At 41.2% G+C, this 27,944-nt stretch overlaps 1 protein-coding gene across 4 annotated transcripts in view; it reads right to left on the reverse strand.

Moving 5' to 3' along the window:
- Positions 1–27,944, reverse strand: part of rapgef2b (Rap guanine nucleotide exchange factor 2b) — a 534,998-nt gene that overhangs the window by 349,923 nt on the left and 157,131 nt on the right. For all 4 annotated transcript variants that reach the window (XM_078540424.1, XM_078540432.1, XM_078540414.1 and 1 more), the window contains exon 3: positions 23,611–23,667. In XM_078540424.1, the coding sequence (XP_078396550.1) occupies positions 23,611–23,667 (57 nt within the window). The remainder of the gene's footprint in view (positions 1–23,610; positions 23,668–27,944) is intronic.

Genomic DNA, 27,944 nt, shown 5'->3' on the forward strand with positions numbered 1-27,944 from the left:
GACATTTTTAAAAACCTGAACATTGAACTGGGGCAATTTCTGTTGATACCAAGGACTTGTGTGTGTATTTATTATGTTAATGCATGCATCTGGTAATGTAATAGTGTAATAAGTATAGGAGATAGTGTGAGATGGGTTAACAAAATGAAACCGATAGGAAGATATTAATGCATATAATGTTATTGGAAATTATTTTTTTTAAATAGAGGTTTAGTCTGTGTGTGTTAATTGGATTAACGCCAGCTAGTCTGGTTGCTTTGATGTATAGTAGTTTTGAGATGTAAACAGTAGGTAGAGGTACATTTGCATTTTGTTGAATACAGCATTCAAGAGTGAGAGTGAAATCTTGCACCTAGCTAGGAGACACCAAGCAATGTTTATATTACTAATAAAATTGGTACTCTAAAAAGGGTTCAACGGGCCTGGTGATGCAATGAAAATTTACATTCAAATGGGAAGGCTGGGTATAACAGAAAGGAGTTTTGTGTGAACAGGTTAGAGGCATGTAAGATCTAAGCAGCTGTAACCCTACAATTGTCTGCAAAGGAACCAAATTGAAAGGAGCCTCATTTTGAATTTGTATGGTGAAAATGCTTTGCCTGGTGTCTGGTAAAGTCTATTGGTTATTGTTGCCTTAGTGGAGATTAAGTTGGAATTTGTTAAAAGTTATGATTGTAGTAATTTGTAGCCATGTGTATGTGTTTAATTTGTTGTAAATGAATAAATGCTTCATTTAGTTTGATATAAAAACCTCTCGAGAACTGGTGGTCTTATTTCTGAATTTAGAGCTGCAACTCAAAACATACCAATTGAAAATATAGGTTATGACAGTTGTTTAAAGTTTCCCTCTGGGATTTTAAATAACTCAGCCTTTAAAAACTGCTGTGTCATAACAAGGTCCAAAGGCAAGATGTTTGAGAAGCTTGAAAGTGCAGTTGTAAGTGACTTGGGGAAGTTTAGTTTTTCCAATGGTAGACACAGAAGGAAGTGGAATTAGATGGGGTAAGGGGGATGTGGGTAGAGAGTAAAACAAGGAAATGATCAAAGATGGCCTTACTTGTGATTGATACAACGGAGTTAGTGAGGCCATGTGAGATGACAGGTGATGGCCATCAGCTGGCAGAGCACATAGATTCAAACACTGGGAGTGTTGAGAGGAAATGGAAGGAGTGTAGAACAATCAAAGCCCCAATTGAGGCATTAGCCAGTTAGGCCACTGAGAGAGTAAGGTGGGGCAGTTGGCGTTCCTGCATGCAAGGAAGCAGCAATGGGCGTTTTGACAGACCCTTCAGAAGAGACCAAGAGAAGCAAACAGGGAAGTTGTAAGCTTATCTAAGGGGAAGGTGGCAGGAGAGTAAGAAAGTTAGTGGAGTACTGAAGGGTGGGGTAGGGATTTGAGGGGAAGGAGGGCTGAATACTAGAGAGAGAAGAAATGAATAGAGGCACAACAACAGGAGAGAGGAGCCTAGGAAAGTAAAAAAGGGAGGAAAAAAAGGAAAAGGAAATGATGGACTCTGATCCAGAGTGGCAGCCAAAATGCACATTCAAATGGACACAGCGAACTCAAGTTATAGAGGCCTGATACCACTTGTCCAAGGTACCATCTCAATATATATTACATTGAAGAAAAATCAGTGGGCCTCAGCAGGAGGGGCAAAGAGGAAACCCCAAAATGGGTAGGGTTGGGAGGCCATAGACAAAGTAGAGGTGAAGTGCTTTGAGGTCACATTTTGCGGCAAAGAGTGGGACAGGACAGGGGGAATTAGGCAAAAAGTGGTCAATAATTATTAAGCAGTTACGGCACAGAAACAGGCCTATGTCAATATTTATGCTCCACACAAGCCTCCTCCCACCTCTCCAACCAATTTCATCAATATGTCCTTCTTTTCCTTACTCATTTGTGCTTATCTAGCTTCTTCTTGAATGCAACCACGTTATTCTTCTCAACTACTGCTTGTGGGTAGTGAGTTCCTCATTCAAACCACTTTCTAGGTAAAAAGGTTTCTCCTGAATTTCCTATTAAACTTATTAGTGACTATCATATTTATGGTTCCTAGTTCTGGTCTCACCCGCAAGTAGAAACATCTTCACTATGCCTATCAATCAAACCTCTATTTGGTTCCAGCTCTTCTTTTTTCTAGGGAAGAGAGTCCCAGTCTGTTCAATCTTTGTTGAGAGATATAAGCTCAGTTCTGGAATAATTGTAGTGAATCTTTTTTGCACCTTCTCCAGTGCCTCTATATTTTTTTTACGATATCGAGGCCAGAACTGTTCACAATACTCCAAAGTATGGTCCAAACAAGATTTAACATTACATTCCTGCTTTTCAATTCCATCCCTCTAGAAATTAAGTGCAACGGCTTACTTGCTTTTTGTGACTTCATTAGTATCGACTTTTAGTAATGTGATTCTGTACTTGCCAAATCCCTCTGTTCCTTTTGTCCATTTAGACACTTATTATCCAAGAAGTATATGGGCCTCCCTATTCTTCCAACCAAAATGTAATAAATTGCACTTATCTATATTGAAACTCATTTGCTAATTAAACATCTTCCTGTAAACTTGTTAATAGCTTTTTGTATTTGGCTTCAGTCCTTTTCTTAACTATAACCCCAATTTGATGTCATCTGCAAATTTTGAAATTGTACTTCCAAGCAGCCAATGGTATAAGAATTGCAACGGGTACATGAGACTGGACAAAATCACAAAGGAAAAGTGAGGCAAGGTAGGACAGAAGGAATTAAATGTGAAGAAGAGAACTTTAACGTCAACTTGCTGGGGTACAGAAAGGCAGTGGAGCATTAAGTAGATAAAAGCAAAATACTGTGGATGCTGGAAATCCAGAACAAAAACAAAAATACCTGGAAAAACTCAGCAGATCTGACAGAGCATTAAGTAGATATAGGTGTTAGGAGTTCAATGCTTTGCTTGGGTAAAGACATAGGCAGTGACATTTTGAATAAGTTCCAAATTGTGGAGAGTTAAATTGGGGAGCCTAACCAAAAGGGGATTACAGAAATTGAGCATGCTGGATGGGCAACTTTGCAAAGATAAAATAAGTCCATCCTAACAGCATCCATGGAGAGAAAAACAGAGTTAACATTTCGAGTCCATATGACTTCTTCAGAGCAGAAGGATAAGAGCGACTGTACACTTTGAACATTTTCAGCTGATCAGAGAGCCAGCATGGATTTAGCCAAGGGTAGGTCATACCTGACAAACCTGAGTTTTTTTAAGAGATGATTGAAGTAGTCAGCAAGGCAATGTCTATGGATGATATTTATCAAATGTCTTTCACAAGTCTTTATAAAGTCCTTCATTAGAGACTATTAGCTAAAGTTAAAGCTCATGGTATTGAAGGCATATTATTAAACCTAGTTTGGTAAGTGGCTCAGAGGCAGGAGACACTGGTACTCTAATGATGTCCCAGAAGGATTTCTATTGGGGTCTCAAATATTTATTGTACTTACTAACAACTTAGGTAATGGGATAGAAAGCCACGTATCCAAATCTGCTGTTGACACAAGCTAGTTGGCATCGTAAACTGTATAGATTAAAGCATAAAATTCCTCTTCCTCTTTCAGGTACCATGCCCTAAGATGCCATTGGTGACCATGGACCTCCATTGGGTTGATCCAAGATTATGCTTGGCAAAGTACTGTAGTGTTTTGCTGTTGCCTTCTGTAGTATGGCTGACCAGGGAACTCTCCCACTCTTACCACCTGTCATCGGGCGTATTTGGAAGGATTTAGAGGCCGGTAATCAACCTGTTTGGCCATGTTATAGATGCACCTTCCATGGCCATCAAGCCCTGAAGTGGGACTTGAACCCAGAGCTTCTCGCCCGAAGGTAAGGATGCTACCGCTGTGCCACAAGACCTCCCAAGTATAAAATTATAAAGAGATATTGGTAGATTAAGTGAATGTAAAAAAACTGTGGCAAGTGGATTTCAATGAAGGTAGATGTGAGACCATCAACTTTGGATCAAAAAAAAAGATAAGACAGGGTACTTCCTAAATGGTGAAAAGCTAGGCACAGTGGAGGTCCAAACAAACTAGAAAATCTGGGTAGACAGATTATTAAAATGTCACAAACAGGGCACAGAAAATAATCAAAGAGACTAATGGAATGCTGGCCTTTATATCTAGAGGATTAGAAATCAAGGGTGTAAAAGTCATGCTGCAACTATACAAAGCCTGAGTTAGACCACACCTGGAATACTGTCAACAGTTCTCAACATCACACCTGCGGCAGAGCATTTTGGCCCTGGAGGGAATGCAGCATAGGTTTACCTGAATAATATGTAGACTCCAAGGATTAAATTACCAGGAGGAATTACACAAATTATATTTGGTGGATTTAGAAGATAAAGTTTTCAAGATATTAAGGGGAACACGGATAGATAGAAATAAACTGTTTCTGCTTGTAAGAGAATGTAGGACTATGGGGCATAGTCCAGAAAGTAAATCCAGACCTTATAGGAGTAGAATTAAGAAACACTTCTACACACAAAAAGATGGTAGAAGTTTGGAACTTTCTTCCACAAGTGGGAATTGATGCTAGATCAACTGTAAATTGTAAATCTAAGATTGGCCAATTTATGTTATCCAAAGGTATTAAAGGATAAGGGACAAAGGCAGATACATGAAGTTAAGATGCAGATCAGTCATGATTTCACTGAAAGACAGAACAGGCCCAAGGGGCTAAATGGCCTACTTCAATCCTATCTTCTCTTGCGCTTTGCATTCTCTTCTATTAAGAAGAGAGAAGGGACTAATGAGTATGAGCAGTGGAACGTGTCTAGAAAGAAAAAACTATAGGAAATCAAGGTATTCCAAAGTGCTTTACAGTCATCAAAGTACTTTCAAAGTTAGACAGTGTTGTAATGCAGGAAACAGCAGTCAATTTGCACACAGCAGACTCGGCTAAGGGATAAATATCGGCCAGGACATCGGGAACAAATGGCCCGCTCTTCTTCAAATTAGTGCCATGGGGTTGTTTACGCCCAGATGAGAGGATGGATGGGACCTCGGTTTAACATCTCATCCGAAAGACAGCACCTCTGTGCAATGCTGAATGGAGTGTCAGCCTAGAATTTTGTGCTCAAGTCTCTGGATTGGGACTTGAACACACAATCTTCTGGCTCAAGAGGTGAGTGTGCTACAAACTGAGCCATAGCTGGCACTTACATTGAAATGAAGGTCAGCATTTGTAGAGGGTTGCTGGGAGGGATGGATGTGAAATTGTAACGAGAGTGAGCGTCAAGATTTGTTGGTCAGAGGAGCAATGTGCAGGAGACGGCTGGGTAAATTCAGAATGAGGGAGTTTGAAGTTCATCGTGCCTTGCCCTTCAACCTTTCCTGCCCTGATCAGGTCACTGAACTTATTGCAGCATTGTATTCAGGAGCATGACATCATGCTCTACTGCTGACCTCCTCAGCAACCTCTAGCCACGTCTACACTCTGGAAGCTGCCTTCTTCCCATCTGTGGGAAAATAATCTCCCTATGAGCCCTTAAAGCCTGCAGTATGATGTCCAGGGACACATCTGAAAACCATGGTGCGACTTTTGTATGTTGTTGTGTCATCTCTCAAGTTGTTTTGACTGTTTCCATTCTGGCCCTTCCAGGTTCCCTTTAAATAGTGGAGCTGAAATAGATTGCTGCAGTTCGTCATCACGTTCTCCTGCTCTAATTGGTCAGGAAACTGGGAGGTCAGATACAAATGTCATGATGAATTAAAAAATCACTGACAAACACACTGCTGAAACATCCCTATTCCCAACATGCTGCTGGCCTACCCCATTGCAAGCAGGTTAAAGTAATAGAATTCAGCCCAAAATATCCAGTTGGTTGCATTTCTTTACATTTAAGGTTATTCATCAGTCCTATAGGGCGTGGTTACATTAAAGGCCTCTGCTTTTAATCATGCCTGGTTGACTGATCATTTCAAAGATAAATAAAACAGATGTAAACAGAATTAGAGAACCATCTCGCAAACAAAAAGCTACTTTTTGCAAAAATAAACTTCAGAATATTTTTAACATGACCAACTGAAATTGGAAGTCAGCTGTGGCAGCCTCATCATGGTGTCAAAAGTTGTTGGTTCAAGCCCCATTCTAGAGACTTGATCACATAATATAGGAAGTCACTCCAGGGCGGCACTGCTAGCGATGTATTTTGGATTAGGCATTAAACTGAAGCCCATCTGTCCTCTCATGATGTAAAAGATACTACAGTATTATTTCAAATAAGAGCAAGGGAGCTCTTCCTGATGTCCTGGCCAATATTTATCCCTCAAAAACATCACTAAACCAGATTGTTTGGTCATTATCACATCGCTGTTTCTGGGACTTTATTGTGCTGTGCATTTCTTACAACAGTGACTATACTTCAAAAGGACTTCATTGACTGTAGTGTTTTGGGATGGCCTGAGGTAGTGAAAAGGACTATATAAATGCAAATCTTGCTTTCCTTTCTTTGATATAACCTCCTTCAAAACTATAACCCAATTTTTAAACCAATGTTGTCCAATATGCTAGCCCTTACCATGTGTTTAATTGAAAATCTAGCTTTTTTGATTAGTGAATTAAAAATGAGTATAGACATCATCACTGGATGTGATGTTAATATACATTTACAAAGCAAATGAATATACAATTAACCATTTTGTGATTGTTTGTAAAATAATAATAGACTAAAAAGTGTGATCGTTTTTTGATTGTTACATATCATTAGCACATACATGAGTTAATACACCAACATGGAAACACCAGCAACATTGTATGAGGAGGAAACTGTCATCCTGGTCATCTTAACCAACTGGAATAACCACTCCAGTCACTAGAGTTACAAAGTTTGAAGTTAGAAAAATGCTTTCCCCATTACAGAGATTACTGTAGTATGGTTTGATCTATTATAAGTGGTTAATAACGTAAAGGATTTCTTGTTTCCTGTTATACACAAATCTACTTTAAAATTAGGACTGGCAATCTGGCTCAGAAAAAGGGGGCATGAATGCATACTTGCAAATGTCTCAAGCTTACATTTGTCTTTCACTCTAAAATTCACTTATGGAAGGTCCAACAGCTCCAAAAGTGTAGCCACTTCCCAATGCAATGAACACAGTGAATGCACTTGGCATCTTGTAGATTCAATGCAACATATTCAACCTGAAGAGCAAATGATCAAAACAGAAGCCAAATCTGCCATTAGAATTTAACTGTTTTATACCTTTCTTTTCGCAAGGATTGACTTAAATTCAGGAAGGTTTTTTTTAAACTTCAAATGTCATACCATGTTACTTTAACGTTGTAAACAGTAATTTTAATCTGAAACACATTTTACAATTAATTAATCCTCCTTTCAGGCGAGAGATTAAATGGTCATTGACCCAATTTTTCTGTTCTATCAATGGAAGCCTATTTTTACAAAAATCGACAATCAAACCCAACTGATTGATAAGTGAAACTTGCCCTCTAATTGTTCTGAAGCAAACTTAAGTCACATCAGATTTTACTGGTCTCAAGCAACAGATGAGCTGTCCAAAAAAAAAGAGGAAATCGGATCATATCTGGTAACTTTGATAACACTCAGGACTGTGACTACATCAAATCTCTCCATGGCCTCAACTGCCCTATCTCTGTGACCTTCTCCAGCCCTACAGTCATCTGTGATCTCTGCACATCCCTAATTCTGGCCTCTTGCACACTTGTGACTTTCTTCCCTTTGCCTCTGGCAGCTGCCAAGGTGCTAAATTCTGGAATTGGCACCCGAAATCCACCACCTCTCTACCTCTCTCTTTTTTTACCTTTAAGACACTCCATAAAACTTATCTCTTTGACCAGGATTTTGTCACCTGTCCTACTATCTCCTATCTCCTTACGTGCTTCACTGTCAAATATTGTTTTAGAACAAAGCAAAATACTGTGGATGCCGGAAATCTGAAATAAAAACAGAAGTTGCTGGAAAAACTCAGGGCATTCGTGGAGAGAGAAAGAGAATTATTGTTTTGGGTCCATATGACTCTTCTTCAGAGCTCTGAAGAAGCATTATATGGACTTGAAACATTAACTCTGTTTCTCTCTCCACAGATGCTGTCAGACCTGCTGAAATTTTCCAGCATTTTATGTTCTTATTTCTTGTTTTAGAACAGTCTGTTGCAGTGTCTTGAGACATTTCACTACATTAAATGAAAGTTATTGTTGTACATGTTTAAAATGAGATGGATGTTCCTCTGAAGTTCAATCTCACAGTCTGCACTTGTATGGATGGGATCTGCTGATTTTAATCATCAGGTTCAAAATCCAGCCTGTATGAGGGAAGCCTATCGCTGCCGAAAAGGATATTTAATTATGCTATATAGAGATCTAAGTTTCAACAGATTCATTCTGGACTCCACTAAAGGGAAGTTCAGATGCAAAATCTTGAATGCGGCAAGTAGCTTAGCATTCAGTATCAATACTCAATACAGAGTCAGTATCAAAACTCTGAACTGAAATGTTGATATCAATTATATGTAATCTTTCATCATAAGGACTCTGTCTCAAACAACAATGAGTCCGAGTTATCTGAAATTAATGACATTAATGGAGCAGAGTTTTGAAGGTAAGCAAAATTAGAAATCCTTAGAACTTGAGGATTCTCTTGAAGAAGGGTAGATTCATGCACTAAAGTCAATTTTGTTAAAATGAAGCATCACAGGAAACCAAGGATAACAGTGGCAAAAATATTTGGCTTGGTCATAGTAGTCTAAGTGCAGTGGCACAGTGTGCATAAGGAACTCAAAACAGATGGTATCAACTTGAAAAGTGAAAATCTCACAGCCAATTTAGCATATTAAGGTTCCCTAAGAGGAACAAAATCAACATGCCAAAAAAGCATGCGCAAAAGCTGAACATTCTTTCTTGAAAAAGAAGATACTTCGACACAAAATAAAATTTTTTAAAATGTACCAGTTGGTAATTTAATTGGCAAGTCATCAAGGAAATTGAGAATGAGCTGATGAATTTTCAGAATGGCACATGGTCAAATGCACTGTAGTCATGGTCCATAGGTACAGGTTTAAACAAGAAATACCTCAGTAAGCAGAACCAATCTGAAAAATAAATCTTCAAATTATTTGATCATATTGCTCTTTTTCTTTATTCTTAGTCTATACACTTATTGACACATTGAAGGGGAGGCTTTTGATTAAGCAAGGATAAATTGGGTCATCAAATACAAGTGACCAGAGGTTAAAAACAATAAGATGGTATTTAATTATTTTAGTTCAAAAAACACAGCAATTTTTCTCCAACTATGTTTCAATTTTGTTGAAGATTAACTAACTTTTAACCCTGGTGACGAAAGTTTAAAATTTTGATAACGGCACACACAATCTTAACACATTTATGAACCCTTCTGAAAAGCCAGCAATTTGGTAGTTTTCTCAGCCATGCTCACCTAATTTGCTCCAATCAATTTTAATTACAATGTAGCCTCAGGAAAAGGAACCACATTCCATGGTAATATGTGCCATCTGACTTTTCGCTTCAAAAGTTTACTAAAAGGAAATTTATTTAATGTATACCCTTAGTATCAAATTTACAACCATTTATAAATTACAAAAAAAATCTGTGAATAAAATAATTTTCATCTTGTCCCTTTAGAACTGCTCATCTAAAGTTGCTTCACTTCCTCTTATTACAAAACTGAAACAGGGATCAAAAGGGTCACTGAACCATAAGTATGCATTTGGACATCCGTAGCAAACTCAGGTTGTCAGAACATATATCAGCTCAGAGTAACTGAATTTATCAGGTATCAGAAATACTTCCACCCACAACAGGGTATTCACTTTAATATCCCAAGAAACAATTAAACAAATCAGGTTAGTGTTAGCTTTTTCACTCTTAACATTCCAGAGTCACACAACATCTGGAGAACAGGGAGCTTCTGTACAACAAAACAATGTCAGCTTAGGAAAATAAAAAACTGCAGCACAATTAAATTGACAAACTTAGATTCTGGTTAATGATGGGCCACTTCTGTACTGTTTCAGTGATAGCTCCAAGAACAGAAATTTAATTCATTAGCCTCTCCCTAAAACACCACAGACAGTTGGTGCCATCTTGTCACTTACTAAACCATCCACACCAGCTATATTTCCATCGTCTGCCTCACTCAAAACACCTCAGTGGCAGTGTGGGTCATTATTCACACCTTGGTCTCTTGCCGGAATCCTCTGATACCTTTTTATTCAAAGAGCTTGTGACAAGCCTGGTGCATCTCTTAAAATCCTTGTCGTTTACTGTCCCAGATACCTACACCAACTTTTTCAGCAACATATCCTCTATTCTTTCCTCTCTCCCACCTCATATAAACTCCTCTATTTGTATTCACAGCAAGCCCTGCGAAGGCGCCATCACTTCTGGCCCCTCTATTATTCCAATCTCCAACCAATTCTGCACTATTCATGCTACTTTACTTCCTTCCAAACCCACTCCCTTCTGTGTTTATTTCCTTCTTTCATGGGATGTGAGCGTCACTGGTAAAGCCAGCATTTGGTGCCCATCATAATGGTCCTCGAGAAGGTGATGATGAGCCACCTTCTTGAACTACTGCAGCCCCTCTGGTGCAGACACAAGATTCACAGAAATATTACAGCGCATTCGGCCCATCATGTACACCAGCTCTCTGAATGAGCAAATTACTTAGTGCCATTCTCCCACCTCCTCTCTGTAACACTGCATGTTCTTCCTTTTTAGATAACTGTCTAATTCCCTTTGAATGCTTCAATCCCACACCACACTATCAGGTAGTGCATTCCATACCTTAACCACTCGCTGCATGAAAAAGTTTTTCCTCTTGTCGCTTTTGCTTCTTTTACCAGTTACCTTAAATTTGTGCTATCTCATTCTCGATCTTTTCATGAGTTTGCCTCTAATGATATTCATACAATATTTTTATGTAAATAACATTCTGTGAATGCATGAGACTAATTCAGTATCTAATGGTGTTCCTGGAAGCAGTCTTGCGATAATGTCAAGTTCAATCTCATTGGCCTCGTCTTTTTGTTGCAACAATTAAGTTAAATATTACTGTTGTCTAAGTCACTTCATACATTTGCTTTGTCTTAGACTTCATTATTTTTAGACATGAGTATCAGTGGTCATGAAGCTGAAACTTTCTATCTTTAAAATGTAAGCAATGTGTTAATATTAAATACCGCAAACCATTCTGTTAATTGCCAATCATATTTCTACCTTGCCTGTTAGTATTGCTCCCTTTGGTGCTGACAATATACTTGAAGTGCTAAGTAAACAGATATTGAGGACTTGACTTGGAGATCCACGATTCTGATTCAGCATTAGTGAAGGAACAGCGTTATAATTCCAAGTCAGGATGGTGTACGGCTTGGAGGGAAACTTGCAGGTGATGGTGTCCCCATGCATCTGCTGCCCTTGTCCTTCTAGGTGGTAGAGGTCATGGGTTTGGAAGGTGATATTGAAACAGGCTTGACGAGTTGCTGCAATTCATCTTGTAGGCGGTATACACTGCTGCTACTAAGCATGGAGGAGGGAGTTTGAAGTGGTGGATTGGGTGCTGATAAACAGACTGCTTTGTCCTGGATGGTGTCAAGCATGTGTATTATTGGAGTCACACTCATGAAGGCAAATAGAGAGTATTCCATCGCACTCTTGTGTCTTGTAGATGGTGGACAAGCTTTGGGGAGTCAAGAGCAAGTTACTCACTGCAGAATTCCTAGCCTCTAATCTACTCTATAGCCACAGTATTTATATTGCTGGTCCAGTTCAGTTTCTGGTCAATGGCAATCCCTAGGATCTTGATAGTGAAGGATTCAGCAAATGTAATGCCATTGAATGTCAAGGGGAGATGGTTAGATTCTCTCTTCTTGCAGGAGGTCATTGTCTGGCACTTGTGTGGCACTAATGTTACTTGCCACTTATCAGCCCAAGTCTCAGGGTACTTAAGGAATTGGCCCTAGAAATAGTGGTTGCATTGGTGGTCATCTTCCGAGATTCTATAAACTCTGGAACAGTTCCTACAGATTGGAGGGTAGCTAATGTAACCCCACTATTTAAAACGGGAGGTAGAGAGAAAGCAGGGAGTTATAGACCAGTCAGCCTGACGTCGATAGTGGAGAAAATTCTAGAGTCCATTATAAAAGATTTAATAGCTGAGCACTTGGAAAACAGTGGCAGAATCGGACAGAGTCAGCATGGATTTATGAAAGGGAAATCATGCTTGAAAAAACTACTGGAATTTTTGACGATGTAACTAGTAGAGTTGATGAGGAGGAACCAGTGTGTGTGGTTTATTTGGATGGAGATGAGGAATAGTAGGGGAAAAAAAGTCATTAGTGGGAGTGGTCTACATGTCCCCTAACAGTAGCCAAAATATTCAAGAGAAAATATTATGTGCTTGTGATAAAGGGATGACAATAATCATGGATGATTTTAATCTACACATAAACTGGTAAAATCAGATTGGCAATAGTAGCCTGGATGAGGAGTTCTTAGAATGCTTTCGAGATAGTTTCTTAGAGCAGCATGTTCTGGAACTAACCAGAGAACAGGTTGTATTAGACTTGGTATTGTGTAACATGACAGGATTAATTAATGACCTTAGGGTAAAGGCACCCCTGGGTAGCAGTGACCACAATATGATTGAATTTTACATCCTTACAGGGGGAAGAGTGCGTTTAAGACCAATACCTTAAACTTAAATAAGGGCAAATATGTGGGCATGAAAGCTGAGCTAGCTGAAGTGAACTGGGAAACTAGGCTAGTGGATAGATCAATAGAGAAGTAGTGGCGGACATTTAAGGGGATACTTAAGAATATTCAGAATAAGTACATTCCTATTATAAAGAAAAATTCTAAGGGGAGGACTCACCATCCGTGGTTAACTAACAATATTAAGGAAAGCATCAAGCTTAAGGAAAAAGCATACAACTCCGCAAAGATGAGTGGCAGGATAGATGATTGGACAGAATATAAAGAATGGCAGAGAATGGCTAAAAGGTCAATCAGGAGAAAGAAATTAGAGTATGAGAGGAAGCTAGCTAGAAATGTGGAAACGGATAGCAAGAGTTTCTACAGGTACTTAAAAAGGAAAAGAGCAAGTAAAGTGAGTGTTGGTCCTCTAAAGAGTGACAGTGGGGAGTTAATAGTAGATAATAAGGAAATGGCAGAAGAAATTAACACATATTTTGCTTCTGTGTTCACCAGGGAGGATACAAAAAACATTCCAGTAATAGCTTCAAATCAGAAGGTGAACAGGAGAAAGGAACTTGGTGAAATTGAAATCACTAGGGAAATGGTACTGAGCAAATTGATGGAACTGCAAGCTGGCGAGTCTCCGGGTTCCGATGGGCTACATCCTAGGGTCTTAAAAGAGGTGGCTAATGAGGTAGTTGATGCGCTGGTTTTAATCTTCAGAAAGGTTCCATGAGATCGGAAAGTAGCAAATATAACCCCTCTATTCTAGAAGGGAGGGAGGCAAAAAACAGGAAACTGTGGGCCAGTTAGCCTGACGTCTGTCGTGGGGAAGTTGTTGGAATCAATCATTAAGGAGGTTATAGCTGGGCACTTAGAAGAGCTCAAGGCAATAAAGAAGAGTCAGCATGGTTTTGTGAAACAAAATCATGTTTAACCAATTTATTGGAGTTTTTTGAAAGAGTAACATGCGCAGTGGATAAAGGGGAGCCTGTAGATGTACTGTACTTGGATTTCCAGAAGGCATTTGTTAAGGTGCCACATCAAAGATTATTATGGAAATAAAAGTGCATGGTGTAGTGGGTAACATATTAGCATGGATAGAAGATTGACTGGCTGGCTGGCAGGAAGAAGAAAGTATGCATAAATGGGTATTTTTCTGATTGGCAGGATGTGACGAGTGGAGTCCCACAGGGGTCTGTACTGGGGCCTCAACTTTTTACAATTTACATCAATGACTCAGGTGAGGGGAGTGACACAAAGATAGATAGGAAAGTATATTGTGAAGAAGACATGAGGAGGTTGCAGATGGATATAGATAGGTTGAGTGAGTGGGCAAAGATCTGGCAATGGAGTTTAATGTGGGAAAATGTGAAATTGTTCACTTTGGCAGGATTAACATAAAAGCAGAGTATTACTTAAATGGAGATTGGCCACATAATTCTGAGGTGCAGAGGGATCTAAGTGTTCTCGTACATGCTTCACAAAAAGTTAGTATGCAGGTAGAGCAAGTAATTAAGAAGGCTAATGGAATGCTATCCTTTATTATGAGAGGGGTTGAACATAAAAGTAAAGATGTTATGCTTCAGTTATACAAGGCATTGGTGAGACCGCACCTCGAATAGTGTGTGCAGTTTTGGTCTCCTTATTTACAGAAGGATGTAAATGCATTGGAGGCGGTTCAAAGGAGGTTTACTACATTGATACCTGGAATGAGTGGGTTGTCTTACGAGGAAAAGTTGGGCAGACTGGGCTTGTTTTCCACTGGAGTTTAGAAGAGCGAGGGGTGATTTGAATGAAGTATACAAGATCCTGAATGGCCACGACAAGGTGGACGTCGAAAGGATGTTTCCTCTTGTGGGTGAGTCCAGAACTAGGGGGCACTGTTTTAAAATTAGGGGTGGCCCTTTTAGGACAGAGGTGAGGAGAATTTTTTTCTCTCAGAGGGTTGTACGACTTTGGAATTCTCTGCCTCAGAAGGTGGTGGAGGCGGGGTCATTGAATATTTTTAAGGGAGGGGTAAATAGATTCTTGTCTGGCAAGGGAATCAAAGGTTATCTGGGTTAGATGGGAATTTGGAAATCAAAACACAAGATCATCAGCCATGATCTAATTGAATGGTGGAGTAGACTCGAGGGGCCAAATGGTCTACTCCTGTTCCTATTTCTTATGTTCTTATGTTCAGTGATACTCGAGAAGGTCAATACCATCCAGGTAGCCTACTTGATCAGCACCCCATTTGTCACCTTAAACGTTCACTCCTTCCAGCACCAACGCAGAGTGATAGTCGTGTGCATCATCTACAAGATACAGTGCAGCAACTCACCATGCCTCCTTCGACAAAACCATCAAAATTCCTGTCTTCTACCACCTAGAAAGACAAAGGCAGCAGGTGCAAGAGAACCACCACCTGCAAATTCCCCTCCAAGCCACAGCTCATCCAACTTTTTTCACTGTTGCTGGAAAAGTTACGAGGAGATTTAATAGAGATGTTCAAAATCCTGAGGCAGAGTAGATAGGGAGAAACTGTTCCCATTGGTGAAGGATTGAGAACCAGACAACACCAATTTAAGGTGATGGGCAGAAGAAGCAATGCTGACATGAAGAAAAACTTTTTTATGCAGCGAGCTGTCGGCATCTGGAATATACTGCCCGCAAGTATGATGGAGGGAGATTCAATGGTGACTTTCATAAGAGATTTGGATCATTATCTTAAGAGAAAAAAATTACAGCACTGTGAGAAAAAGTAGGGGTGTGGGACTGGGTGAGTGCCCTTGCAATGAGCCAGCACAGTCACAATGGACCAAATGTCCTCCTGCTGTGCTGTAACCATTCTACGGAACACTCTTAACTGTATCTACGCCACATTGACTGCAGCGGTACAAGTAGTTCACTTTGACTTACATTGTTCTGCTATTTGCTAACATAAGCAGCTTATTTTCCTCAGCACCCCCGTTTTGTTTAAGAACTTGTTGGATTTGCATGTTAATTGCCTAATACAATTGCTGAAGAAAGTTAGTACTTTCAACGTAAATATCCTTATGACAATGTGATAATTGCTAATGTAATGTCAATCAATCTCTTCAGCCTAGAACCTTTGAGTTTCATTTTTAGATATTTAAAATTTGAAAATGTTTTCTTTCCTGTATCCATTTCTCCCTGTCAATACGATCTTTCTTTCCCCCTCTAATTTTCTTCCTGCACCTGGTTTGATACTAAAACACCCACTCTTAATTCACCTTCCTTCTCTGTTAACTATAACGTTGGTAAGAATAAATTATATTTTGCAAATCATCCTGCAAAGTACAGGTGGATACGTGAACTAAGCTAAACTGTGAATTCCTGCAAAGCGCAGAGTTGGGGACAGATATATGAAGAAATTAGTGTGAAATGAATGTAATATAAGAAGTTATGTCTCCAGGTATTGGATAAGATCACAATGGATTTATTTATGAACAGTTGTTTTACTGATTCATTTGCTGACATCCTGTTCTAACGAGAGAGCTCTGTCTTTGATAAATGTAGCTTTGGAAATGCAATAATTTGCATAATTTTTAAGTGTAAAATGCATAAAAATGATGCAAATTATTGCATGTTTGAAAAGACCTTGCTGTCAAGACAAGATGGGGCCTCAGAGAAATGTAATAACTGAAACTTCTGAGCCATATGAGCAATTGCTATTGCCTGTAAAAGATCAATGTAAATGTAACAATGGATGGCTGTTGGTTCAGTCCAAAGGCGGTGGAACAAGTTGTGGGGGGGAGAGATAAGCAGAATACCGTTCACTAGCCACTGACGCTTTCTTTTCCCTGGCAACTGTCAGGCTGACCCAGACAGATCACAACCTTAGTATCATATATGACCCCAAGGTGAACTTCAGACAACATATCCACTCCATCACTAAGACCACCTACTTACACTTCTGCAACATCACCCAACTCCACCCATACCTCAGTTTGGTATCTGCTGAAATGCTCATCTGTGCCTTTATTACCTCCATACATCATCATTCCAATGTATACGACAGGAGCATCACAATGCTGACAATATACTTGATATTTCCTTGACTCAGCAATACACCCTCCTCCTAATGTGGACACAGCATAGTTAGCCATAATTCTAAGTGCCTGTGGTTAAGCTGCGCTGTAGTTTTACAAACATATGGACAAAAGAGTTTTTTTTTTAATTTACAAGTTGCACATGGCAAACACTTCCTGTCCACAAACCTGTCTTCCAATTGTCATCATTTTTGTTCACACTCATTTCAATATTTTTTTTTGCAAGTAGCCGTCAACATCTCTCATTCAATTTTGCTTTGCCAATTCTCATCGTTTAGGTCCTGGCCATTAGCTAACTCTGTGGAGCAAATTTTGGCAGTCTCTTTCTTTTCATTCTGGTGGCAGTATTAATCTAAGCAACTAAAATTAGCTCCACCTCATTTTTCTGCACCTCTGCACTCTTCATTATTATTTATGCAAGTATCCAATTTTTTTTTTTGTTTTTCTCACCTATTTCTTTATTGATGCATTTAAAATACCTTTTTTTTTAAAAAAGCAGCATAATATATGCAGGAAAATAGGTGGTCCATATGTAGTTAAGGAGGTTAGGAAAAGGAAATGCTATCAGAGAAGTGCTGCAACACAGATATCTGTGAAAGTTGTGGAACTGAAGATTAAACTAGGAAAAATTTGAAGAGGGCTGTGTGACTGAAAAGGAAGCAAGGGATAGAAGAGGTTGCAGACAGAGGAATCTAGCGCCTGTGAAGAGTGGAAGAGTGGAAGGATGATTAGGCTGTGAGAATTGGAACCAATGGTGTCAGGAAGTGCTTAGGTGGGGCAGGTGAGATCTGGAGACTTAGAGACTGCTAGGATCTTTTAAGTCAGGGAGTCAGTTTTGGGGCTGAGTAGCAGGAGAATTCTGGCTAACTGTCTACCAGTTTGAGATGCAGTGGTACTGGTGCACAGAAAGGAGTTTCTACTCAATTGAAACTCTTTACTAAAAAGACTTTTAGAAAATTACGGAGCATCAGGCTTCCAACAAAAACTGAGTGAAAATGTTATTAATGCAATAAAAGTACAAAGAATCATAGAATCAGAGTCAGTTACAGCACAGGAGCCCATTTGGTCCAACATGTCTATGCCAGCTCTCTATGCAGCAATGCAATCAGTCCCATTCCTTTTCCCTATCCCTGTAGCACTTCAAGTTTATTTCCTTCAAATGCCCATCCAATTTCCCATTGAAATCATTGATTGCCTCTGCTTCCACCACCCTTATGAACAGTAACTTCCAGGTCATTGTCACTCGCTGCATAGGAAAAGTATTTCCTCACATCCTCCATTTATTACCCAAAACCTTAAATCTGTGTCCCCCTACTCCTGGTCCACCTCTCCCCAATCTTCAACACTCTCACTCCCATCCCGTGCTCTCACTCCCATCCCCCTCTCCCCATCCCCAACTCTTACTCCCATAACCCCTCCCCCAACTCTCTCACTCCCATCCCCCTACCCATTCCCCAATTCTCTCACTTGCAGCCCCCTCTCCCCATTCCCCAACTCTCTCACTCCCATCCCCCTCTCCCCATTCCCCAACTCTCTCACTCCCATCCCCCTCTTCCCATTCCTCAACTCTCTCACTCCCACCGCCCTCTCATCCACCCAGTCTTTCTCCATCCCTACAGACCCCTCACCACACATTCCACTCCCCTCCCCACCTAGTTCCTTTCTCCTCCTCACCTCTTCTCCCTCCTCCCATTCACACACTGCTCCTTCAACAGAAAATTAGCCATATAATTACATTTAATGATAATATGAATTATATTTTTCTTATGTTAGAATCTTCACCATTATGAACTCCCTCCTGAATTTAGCAGAGTTTCAGAAACTATCCTGACTAACTTTATTGGTTCACATTCTCCTCCTTGCCAGCTAAACTACTGGATACAGTTTAAGCATTGGCTGTTTTTATGCATTTTGATTGGCAGCTTTTGATTTGTACCTTTCCCACCTGACCAATTGGGAGTCATTGCTATTTTACAAACATAAAATTTGAAATAATCTGGTTAACATTACACAAAATTTGTATGAGTATGCCTTAAGTGTGACAAACAACGTGTTGGGTGCAAGATTTGGATATACACAACAACTTGAAACAGATGGGCTAAAAGCAGTGCAAGCAAATTTCCAATATAGGAAGTGGTACATATAATGAGAAATAAAGGGCTGGATTTAATGGATGTGATGGGGGTCCAGCTGGCGGGAGCTCCGCATTGCCTCTTTTAGGGAAGGCTGGCCGAATTAAATGTCACTCAGACATTTGACAGGCCAACAACGAACCTTCCCCAATATCAAGGACCCTGAGGACAGGAGTTCCATCTGCCAAGCCTATGAAATGGCAGCACCACTGGGAGAAAGCGGTGGCTGCTGCTGGTACAACATCCACTGGAAGCCTAGTATCATCACTGGATCGCAGCCCACAGGTGAGTGATGGGGTGGTCACAAGATGGGGGTGGTCAGCAGCAACAGCAGGGAAATGGCTGTCAGCGAGCTCCCCTCCCTCTTCCCGATGCTGGGTCCCTCAATCAGGCACTAAGTTCCCCCCCCCCACCCAACTCAAGATTGCGCAAAGCACAGAAATGGCAGAGAAACAAGCTGGGGATTTGAAAGTGCATTCTGACAATGCCAAAGTTAAAACAGTAAAGTCAGGGTATACTCGCTTTCAAACATGTTACTGCTGTAATGGAATCGGGCATAATACAGAAGCCTGTAAGTGGAAAACCACTGATTGTCGCTACTGTGGAAAAAAAGGACACATAGAGTGTGCATGTAGATCAAAGGCTGATCACAGTGAAGCAGTACTGCCAAGGAAAGGGCGCCACAAAGAGCACACAGACAAGTCGCGCTTGAAAATAAATAGTTTAAAAAGACACATTACTTGGAAACAAAATACAAAAGTAATGCAAGTCCAGACGAGACAGAAAATGAAACTGACAGCAACAACGAGGAAGAGCAATTGTGTCACATTCAGTCTGATCTGAAACTAGATGAAGGACTAGATGCTAGCATTGCCTTAAATGGTAAAATGGTTCAAATGGAGGTTGACACTGCAGCATCTGTTTCTATTGCTTCAGAGAAGACATGGGGGAAAATTTTCAAGAAATGTCCTTGGAAAAAACCCTCCTCCAGCTTAGCACCTACACTGGTGAGCCTATGAATATACTTGGAAAAATGTCCATTCAAGCTAAATATGGAGATCAAATAGCAAGGTTGCCACTTATCATTATGAAAGGGGTTTGTCCATCACTTATGGGCAAGAACTGGCTAAAAGAAATTCGGCTGGACTGGAATAAAATAAATAAAGTGCACTGCAACCCCATGTTACAGTCCTTGTTAGCCTGATGTCTTCAAAGAAGGTCTTGGAGTTATTAAAGACATTGAAGCCAAACTTGCTGTGAAGCCCAAAGCTCCTCCAAGCCACGTTCAGTTCCCTACTCAATGCGACAGAAAATCGAGCAGGAACTAGAACGACTTGAAAACTTTCAGATCATTGAGAAAGTTGATTATGCAGAGTGGGCAGCTCCAATGTCCCAGCAGTGAAGGATGACGGGTCTATCAGAATATGTGGTGACTATAAAATCACCATTAATCCTTTCCTAGAAGTACATCAGTACCTGCTACAGAAAATTTAGGGCCTGTTCGCTGCTCTGAATGGAGGTGAATTATTCACAAAGCTTGACCTATTCACAGGCATTTTTGCAAATGCAGCTCCATGAAGATTCCAGGAAGTATACAACCATCAGCACACACGGAGGTCTATATCAATGCAAACGACTACCATTTGGATCACATCATCACCAGCTTATTCCAGCAGGCTATGGACAAAATATTGCAGGGCCTCCCTGGTGTAATCTGCCTCCAAGACGACATGCTCATCACTGGGAAAAACCTCCCAACTCAATTTAGAGAACCTAGGCAGGGTCCTGCGTAGACTGGAAAAATGTGGCATCTGCTGTAAGAAATCCAAATGCTCATTCCTGAAGCCCTTAGTGGAGTACCTGGGACATGTGATCAACAAAACTGGCCTCTCAACCTCACCCAGAGAGGTGGAGGCATGGCATAGTGGTATTGTCACTGGACTGGTAATCCAGAGACCCAGGCTAATGCTCTGGGGCCCCAGGTTTGAAACCCAACACGGCAGATGGTGAAATCTGAATTCAATAACCATCTGGAGCCTAGAAAGTCTACTGATGACCATGAAACCATTGCCGATTGTCGTAAAAACCCATCTGGTTCACTAATGTCCTTTAGGGAAGGAAATCTGCCGTTCTTACCTGGTCTGGCCTACATGTGACTCCAGACCCACAGCAATATGGTTGACTCTTAAATGCCCTGAACAAGGGCAATTAGGGATGGGCAATAAATGTTGGCCTAGCCAATGACACCCACATCCATGAAAAAATTTTAAAATAAGGATGCACCACAGCCCAAAAATGTTAAGGAGCTTCATTCCTTTTTGGGAATTGGGAATTACTACAGCAAGTTCATTTCCAGTTTGGCTACCAAAGCAGTACCACTGAATAATCCGAAGAAGAATGCCAAATGGGATTGGTCACAAGCCTGTCAGGAAACTTTCAAAGAACTCAAGCAAGAGCTCACTTCTGCTAAAGTCCTGGCACATTTCAATGAAAAGTTACCTATCAGCCTAGCTTGTGATGCATCTGGATATGGTTTTGAAGCTTTCATCTCCCACAAATTTCCTGATGGTAATGAAAGGCCCATTGCATACACCTCACGCACATGTCCAAGGCAGAACAAAATTATGCCCAAATTGAGAAGGAAGCTCTTGGACTAATCTATGGTGTCAAGAAGTTCCACCAATATTTATATGGGTGTAAATTCATGTTAATTACAGACCATAAGCCTTTGACCTGGTTGCTTAGCCCGAAGTCTCAAACCCTGACACTTGCCACTGCACGCCTACAAAGGAGGGCACAGATCTTATCTGCTTACCAGTACGGAATTACATTTTGCTCTACTGAGAATCATGGAACTTCTGTACACCACAGCTCCACAATCCAAAGTGAAATCACTGCTTTCAATGTGAACCAGATAGACATGTTACCTGTTAAAGCAGCTCAAATTCAACTTGAAACACAGAGGGATGCTGCGCTCTCCAAAGTTTACTTGTACACACAGAAGGGTTGGTATGTACCTCAAGAAGTGGCTACTGAGCTTAAACCTTACTCCATGCATAGATTTGAGCTGACTCTACAAGATGGTTGTTTGTTATGGGGAATCAGAGTTGTCATTCCTCCAAAATTCCAAACACGAGTGTTAGAAGAGCTTCGCCTCAGTCACATGGGAATCATCAAAATGAAAACATTAGCTCGTCTACATGTATGGAAACCACACCTGGATAAAGACATCAAAGGCATGGTCAGTGATTGCCTTCCATGCCAAGAAATGAAGTCTTCTCCTGCACCTGACCCATTACATGCTTGGGGTTGGCCCTGGCAGAGACTTCCTGTGGACTTTGCCAGTTCTTGGACATAAGTTCCTGATTGTGGTGGATGCCCGCACAGTGGCCTCATGTTATTCCCATAAAGTCAACTACTTTAGCAAAGGCCATTGATGCTCTCCGGAATGTGTTCACTACTTTTGGATTGCCAGAGCAGATTGTGTCTGACAATGGCACGCAGTTCACATCATGTGAATTTCAAACATTTCTGAAAAACAATGGGATCGAGCAGATTCTCATCTTGCCTTACCACCTATCATCAAATGGTGAAGCTGAGCGCTTTGTCCAGACATTCAAAATGGCCATATTGAAAGGGAGGGCGCAAACAGATTGGAAGTTGAAGGTGAAGAACTTTTTGATGATGTATCGCAACACTCCACATCCAACAACAGGTGTACCTCCTGCTGAGCTGATGTTTGGAAGATAATTGCATACCAGAATGGGTTTGCTCTGTCCGGATTTGAAAGGAAAGATTGGTTCAAGGCAACTTGATCAGAAAAGGTCACATGACACAAGTAAACCAGCTTATGAGTTTAATTTGGATCAGTCTGTTTGGGTCCGAAATTACTGTAGGACACCAAAGTGGCTCCTGGGAAGAATCATCAAGCGTTGAGGACCACTGACCTATGATATTGAATCTTCCTGTGGAATCTGGAAGAGACACCCTGACCAGATTAGAGAAGCCAAATCCAAGGAACCAAATTTCCAGGGATCCCCAGTCACAGTGGAAGATTTCTGAGAAACATCTGCTCCAGTTGGTGAAACCCGACTTGATTCAACTGACAAACCTGTAGCACCTGTAGCTGCAACTGTTGAACCTGAACAGAAACAAATAGAACAGCAAAACCTTCCATTTCTAAGCAAACAAAATGAAATACTTAAACCAACACTGTTCTATAGCCCAAAGCAAATCTGCAAACCGCCTGACCGATTTCTTCCTGGCTAAAGGGAGAGGAGATGTGATGTTTGTGTTTAATGTTCATGCTTTTTCTGTAAAAGGGTATTTTCATTAAAAAGTGTTATATAAAACCTGACAGTAGGGTGTGTTAAGTCCTGAATGTATTGCCCTCTGGTGGAGAATAAGGAATAAAGGAACCTTCTGTTTTTCATACATGAAGTTGGAGTTCAGAAGCAGATGGCTGTGTGTGTATTCTTAATTATTAAGAGGTGACAAAATACTTCAAATATATTTTTCAGCGTCATTGATATTTGTAGTGTTTTCTTTTACCCAGCCTAATACTTTTAGAAATAGTACTATATCCGATGACAAAGTTATCTGAAGTTATTTAATAAACAGCAGGATCATAAAGTTAAAAATTATAGCTTATAAATCCTGCACATTGACCAGCATGTCTAAAAACAAATGCATTCACTTACTAGTATAGGACTTCATTTGCTTCATGTCTTTCATATCTGACAGTTTCACACATTAATCTGAAATAGAAAAATATATTTTCGGTCACACTCAAACTGCAAATAATCTCTCAATTTTTTCCTGCCAAGGAGTGTAGGACAAAATTTTCAAAATAAACATTTCATTATTTATTATATTATAATTACCGAATGGGAAAATAATATTTAATTTTATGGCTAAAACAGGAAACAGTGAAAATACACAGCAAATCAATCAGCATCTATGAAAAGACAATTTAATTTTTCAGGTGCACATCCGTTCTAGGAATAAGCAAGATCTTTTGGGGTGGAAAGGGGGAAAAGAGAGGGCGGCAGTCTGAACACCAAGACAAAGTTAATGTTGAAGTACAAACCTAACGTACAAGATCACTTGTGCAAGGCAATGAAGAGACACAAGAACAAGTGAATGTACAGATAACTAAAATAGTGGAATGAGTTAGAAAAGCCCATGCAAGTAAAAGGTTAAGAATATGGGGGAGATGGGAACAAAATCTGAAATAAACAGACCCAGGACACAAAAAAAAACAATCAGGCCAACAGCTGAGGCACGCAACACTCCATCTGAGCTGTGGCCTGACAAAAAGTCCATATCCAGAGGCCCAACCTTTCTCCTTGGACAGAAAGGGACCAAAACCACAGTCCCAAAAGTAAAATAATTTAATGTTCAGGCAAGAAAGCTGCATAATGCCCAAAATGACTCTGGACAGATTAGAGAAATTTAGAAAAGTAATGAATTTATCTGCATTTGGTGATTTACTTTGAGTGCCAATTCAATTGGGTAAGGCACATGTAAATTAATGTCTCTTATTGAGATTGTGTTTGTGGAACTGGAGGTGAATGAGTATTACAGTTGCTGCAGTTAGTAGAGTAATGAACAAGCAAACCTCAAAGAGCTGATGCTCCAAAAAGTAAAGATGGGAGCCAAAATGGGACTAACAAGTGTTTAAGATCTGGAATGCACTACCTAATAGTGTGGTGGAGGCGGATTCAATCAAGGCCTTCAAAAGAGAATTGATAATTATCTGAGAAAGAATTCTATGATTCTGTTCTACGTACATGCTAGACAATGGGATCAAGTAGGTGACAGTAAAGTTGATCTGATAAATGCTGTGATTAGAAATCAACACCCTGCCTTTATCCTAAGAGGAATAAATGAAAGCAGAGAAAAACAAAGAAGGCATTATCAATGCCCCCCCATGAAGCAGGGCTACAGGAAATTTCAGTTAATGAGAAAAGATACATGAGAAGCTCTAACGCAAACACTGCTGACATCAGAGAAGATGTAATGGAGACATAAAAACAGGGAGTGAGACAGGAAGCAGGGTGGAGCGAAGCATTATCCAGGTAGATGCAGAAGTCTGTTGGCTTGTGCAAAAGAAATTCGAGCAGGAATGAGACATTTGGCTCCTCAATCCTGCTCTATCAATCAATAAGATCATGGCTGATCTTCTAGCCATCTACACCTATCCCCATGTTCCTTGATCCCCTTAGTATCCATAAATCTATCAATATCTGATACACGATGACTGGGCATCCACAGCCTCTGCAGTAGAGGATTCTAAAGATCCACAACCTTCTGGGTGAAGAAATTTCTCCTGATCTGAGTCTTAAGTGGCAAACTCCTTATCCTGAGACTATGACCCCTAGTTCTAGACTGGCCATCAAGGGGAAACACCCTCCCAGTATCTACCCGGTCAATCCCCTTAAGAACTTTATGTTTGAATCACCTCTCATTCTTCTAGACTCCAGTGAATATAGAAAACAAAAACAGAATTACCTGGAATAACTCAGCAGGTCTGGCAGCATCGGTGGAGAAGAAATCAGTTAATGTTTCGAGTCTTCACGACCCTTCACGAGGAAGTGACAAGGGTGGTACTGTTGTTGTCTGGCGCATTGACCTCTACCTCGCGGAGGCTGAGCGTCAACTCGCAGACACTTCCTCCTACCTCTCCCTGGACCATGACCCCACCACAGAACATCAAGCCATTGTTTCCAGGACTGTCACTGACCTCATCTCCTCTGGAGATCTTCCTCCCACAGCTTCCAACTTGATAGTTGCCCAACCCCGGACGGCCCGCTTCTACCTCCTACCCAAAATCCACAAACAGAACTGTCCTGGCAGACCGATTGTGTCAGCCTGTTCCTGCCCCACGGAACTCATTTCTCGTTATCTTGACTCCCTTCTCTCTCCCCTTGTCCAGTCCCTTCCCACCTACATCCGTGATTCCTCTGACACCTTACGTCACATCAACAATTTCCAGTTCCCTGGCCCCAACCGCTTCCTCTTCACCATGGATGTCCAATCCCTCTACACCTCCATCCCCCACCAGGATGGTCTGAGGGCCCTTAGCTTCTTCCTTGAACAGAGGCCCCAACAATCCCCATCCACCACTACTCTCCTCCGTCTGGCTGAACTTGTTCTCACACTGAACAATTTCTCCTTTAACTCCTCTCACTTCCTCCAAATAAAAGGTGTGGCTATGGGTACCCGCATGGGCCCCAGCTATGCCTGTCTCTTTATGGGGTATGTGGAACATTCCTTGTTCCAGTCCTACTCCGGCCCCCTCCCACAACTCTTTCTCCGGTACATCTATGATTGCTTCGGTGCTGCTTCATGCTCTCGTCGGGACCTGGAAAAATTTATTAATTTTGCTTCCAATCTCCACCCCTCCATCATTTTCACATGGTCCATCTCTGACACTTCTCTTCCCTTCCTTGACCTCTCTGTCTCAATTTCTGATGATAGACTGTCCACCAATATCCATTACAAGCCTACCGACTCCCACAGCTACCTCGACTACAGCTCCTCACACCCCGCTTCCTGTAAGGACTCCATCCCATTCTCTCAGTTCCTTCGCCGCCGTCGCATCTGTTCTGATGACGGTACCTTCAAAAACAGCTCCTCTGACATGTCCTCCTTCTTCCTTAACAGAGGTTTTCCACCCACGGTCGTTGACAGGGCCCTCAACCGTGTCCGGCCCATATCCCGCGCATCCTCCCTCACGCCTTCTCCTCCTTCCCAGAAACATGATAGGGTCCCCCTTGTCCTCACTTATCACCCCACCAGCCTCTGCATTCAAAGGATCATCCTCCGCCATTTCCGCCAACTCCAGCATGATGCCACCACCAAACACATCTTCCCTTCACCCCCCTAGGCGGCATTCCGTAGGGATCGTTCCCTCCGGGACACCCTGGTCCACTCCTCCATCACCCCCTACTCCTCAACCCCCACCTATGGCACCTTCCCATGCCCACGCAGAAGATGCAACACCTGCCCCTTCACTTCCTCTCTCCTCACCGTCCAAGGGCCCAAACACTCCTTTCAAGTGAAGCAGCATTTCACTTGCATTTCCGCTAACTTAGTCTACTGCATTCGTTGCTCCCAATGCGGTCTCCTCTACATTGGAGAGACCAAACGCAAACTGGGCGACCGCTTTGCAGAACACCTGCGGTCTGTCCGCAAGAAAGACCCAAACCTCCCTGTGGCTTGCCATTTTAACACTCCACCCTGTTCTCTTGCCCACATGTCTGTCCTTGGCTTGCTGCATTGTTCCAGTGAAGCCCAACGCAAACTGGAGGAACAGCACCTCATCTTCCGACTAGGCACTTTACAGCCTTCCGGGCTGAATATTGAATTCAACAACTTTAGATCTTAAACTCCCCCTCCCCCCATCCCCACCCCGTTTCTCCCCCCTCCCTTTTTTTTCAATAATTTATAGATTCTTCTTTTCCCACCTATTTCCATTATTTTTAAATCTAAAACTAAAACTTTGTTAGTCTTTCCACCCCAACCCCACTAGAGCTGTACCTTGAGTGTCCTGTCTTCCATTCTTAATTAGCACCTTTCTTAGACAATATCACCACCTTCAACACCTCTTTGATCCTTTTGTCTGTGACATCTTTTGATTATCTGCTCCTATCACTGCTTGCTTATCTCCACAATCACCACACCCTCAACTTCTCTCTCCCCCCGCCACCCCCACCTTAAACCAGCTTATATTTCACCTTTCTCCTAACTATGCTTCAGTTCTGCCGAAGGGTCGTGAAGACTCGAAACATTGACTGATTTCTTCTCCACCGATGCTGCCAGACCTGCTGAGTTTTTCCAGGTAATTCTGTTTTTGTTTTGGATTTCCAGCATCTGCAGTAGCTTTTAGCTTTTTGTTTTTATCCAGTGAATATAGGCCTAGCCTACTAAATCACTCCTCATGGGACAATCTCTTCATCCCAGGAATCAGACAGATAAACCTTTGTTGCTAGTCCATTTATCCTCAGATAAGGAGACCAAAATGTTGCAC

This window comes from Cetorhinus maximus, chromosome 1 (genome assembly GCF_964194155.1).
Source record: "Cetorhinus maximus chromosome 1, sCetMax3.hap1.1, whole genome shotgun sequence".
In the NCBI taxonomy this organism is placed as follows: domain Eukaryota; kingdom Metazoa; phylum Chordata; class Chondrichthyes; order Lamniformes; family Cetorhinidae; genus Cetorhinus; species Cetorhinus maximus.